Genomic DNA, 1348 nt, shown 5'->3' with positions numbered 1-1348 from the left:
TATTTTAAAATAAAACCAACATCTATAGCTTTCTTTTTTTTTTTTCCAAATGAAATATATAATATTCATTTGAGATTAAGACAGATTTAGGAACGTCATTCAGAGACCAATCAGAACGCTCCATATCGCCTCCTACTCGGTATCCGGCTCGTTACCGCGCTCTCAGTACCGTGCTCGGTACTGCTCGATACCTAGCTTGATACTGCTGATGTGACGCATTTTGATTGATATCCGGACAGAAACACAAAATAATAGATTAATACGGGAGGGGTCCGGACATAGTTTTTTGTCCGTACTCCAATCACGTGAAGATACGTAAATCACGTGATTGGAGTCTAGGCGGCGTTTGAACTTTGCACGTAATGATTTTTCTATTTCAAACAACATCTTAGCTATAATTTTCTAACAATAATCATAATTTTTTTAGTGTTATTTTCTTTCCGCTTGCTAATTAATTTTCAAAAATTTTTGTGATGAAAAGCTATTTTTTACAATAAATGACAGCTTTCGGAAAATTTTTATTTTAAATAGATGCTTTTAAAAATATTAAAAAAAAGTCCTAAACCAAACTTAAAAGTTAAAACACAAAAAAAAAAAAATTATAATAATCTTAGGTTTCATCTTAGACAGCTTTAGACTACGAATTTTGTTATGGTTTTAAGAAATTTTTTACTAAAACATAGCTTTAGAAAGCAGTAAAAAAGCCTTTCCAAACGAAGCTTTAATAAAACTCTCTGATCATCCGAACAAACCCTGAACAGTTCTCTCATGATCTCCCAAAGTTCTTGATAAATTTTCCTTACAATCGAAAGATCAAATGAAGAGAACAAATAAAAAAAAAATACATCCCATAGGCAATAATGCATGCTTTGAAGGTAATTAAGGGCTACCTTGTCTGCAACCAGCGATGATGGAGCAGCCTCTGACATAAGGATTGGCCTTCGGCTCTCCATTTCCATGGCAGCTGTAGTAAGGAGTTCCAGGGCGGTCACAGGGTACCCTATCTCTCCTCAGCACAGCATAGCTTATGTAATGCTTCTGTAGGGTACCCCAAAGCATTCTTCTACTGGTTTCAGACTCCATTTCTGCTTCTGCTTCCCATTCACACTCTCCTGCTGATCTTCTGCAGTTCAGCTCTGAGGAGGAGATGGCTTGGCTTTGTAGGAAGAGAAGAATAAGTTGAAGGAGGAGGATGGAGAAGATCACAGTAGGAGTCTTCTTCTTCTTCTTCTCTAGATTTGCCATTTTTTTTCTCTCTCTGTCTCTCTCTCTTTCTGGTTTATATGTATTGTTTATTTGTTTTGGCTCTTAGAGATAGATCTATTAATTGCTGGGTGTTGGGTTGGAA

General features: G+C 36.3%; 1 protein-coding gene across 1 annotated transcript; it reads right to left on the bottom strand.

The window, feature by feature from the left end:
• Positions 1-694: 694 nt before the first annotated feature.
• LOC110104515 (protein RALF-like 33) lies at positions 695-1328 on the bottom strand. The gene has a single exon (XM_020833663.2). The coding sequence runs from the start codon at positions 1243-1245 to the stop codon at positions 880-882; it is 366 nt and encodes a 121-aa protein (XP_020689322.1). The 5' UTR covers positions 1246-1328; the 3' UTR covers positions 695-879.
• Positions 1329-1348: the final 20 nt, after the last annotated feature.

The sequence above is a fragment of the Dendrobium catenatum genome, unplaced genomic scaffold (assembly GCF_001605985.2).
Source record: "Dendrobium catenatum unplaced genomic scaffold, ASM160598v2 original_scaffold_202197, whole genome shotgun sequence".
Lineage (NCBI taxonomy): Eukaryota > Viridiplantae > Streptophyta > Magnoliopsida > Asparagales > Orchidaceae > Dendrobium > Dendrobium catenatum.
The sequence above is the reverse complement of the archived record's forward strand: the minus strand, read 5'-3'. Positions and strand labels throughout refer to the sequence as shown.

Bases quoted from the DNA above. Each gene is read 5' to 3' on its own strand.
- LOC110104515 (XM_020833663.2), bottom strand. From the start codon at position 1,245: ATGGCAAATCTAGAGAAGAAGAAGAAGAAGACTCCTACTGTGATCTTC.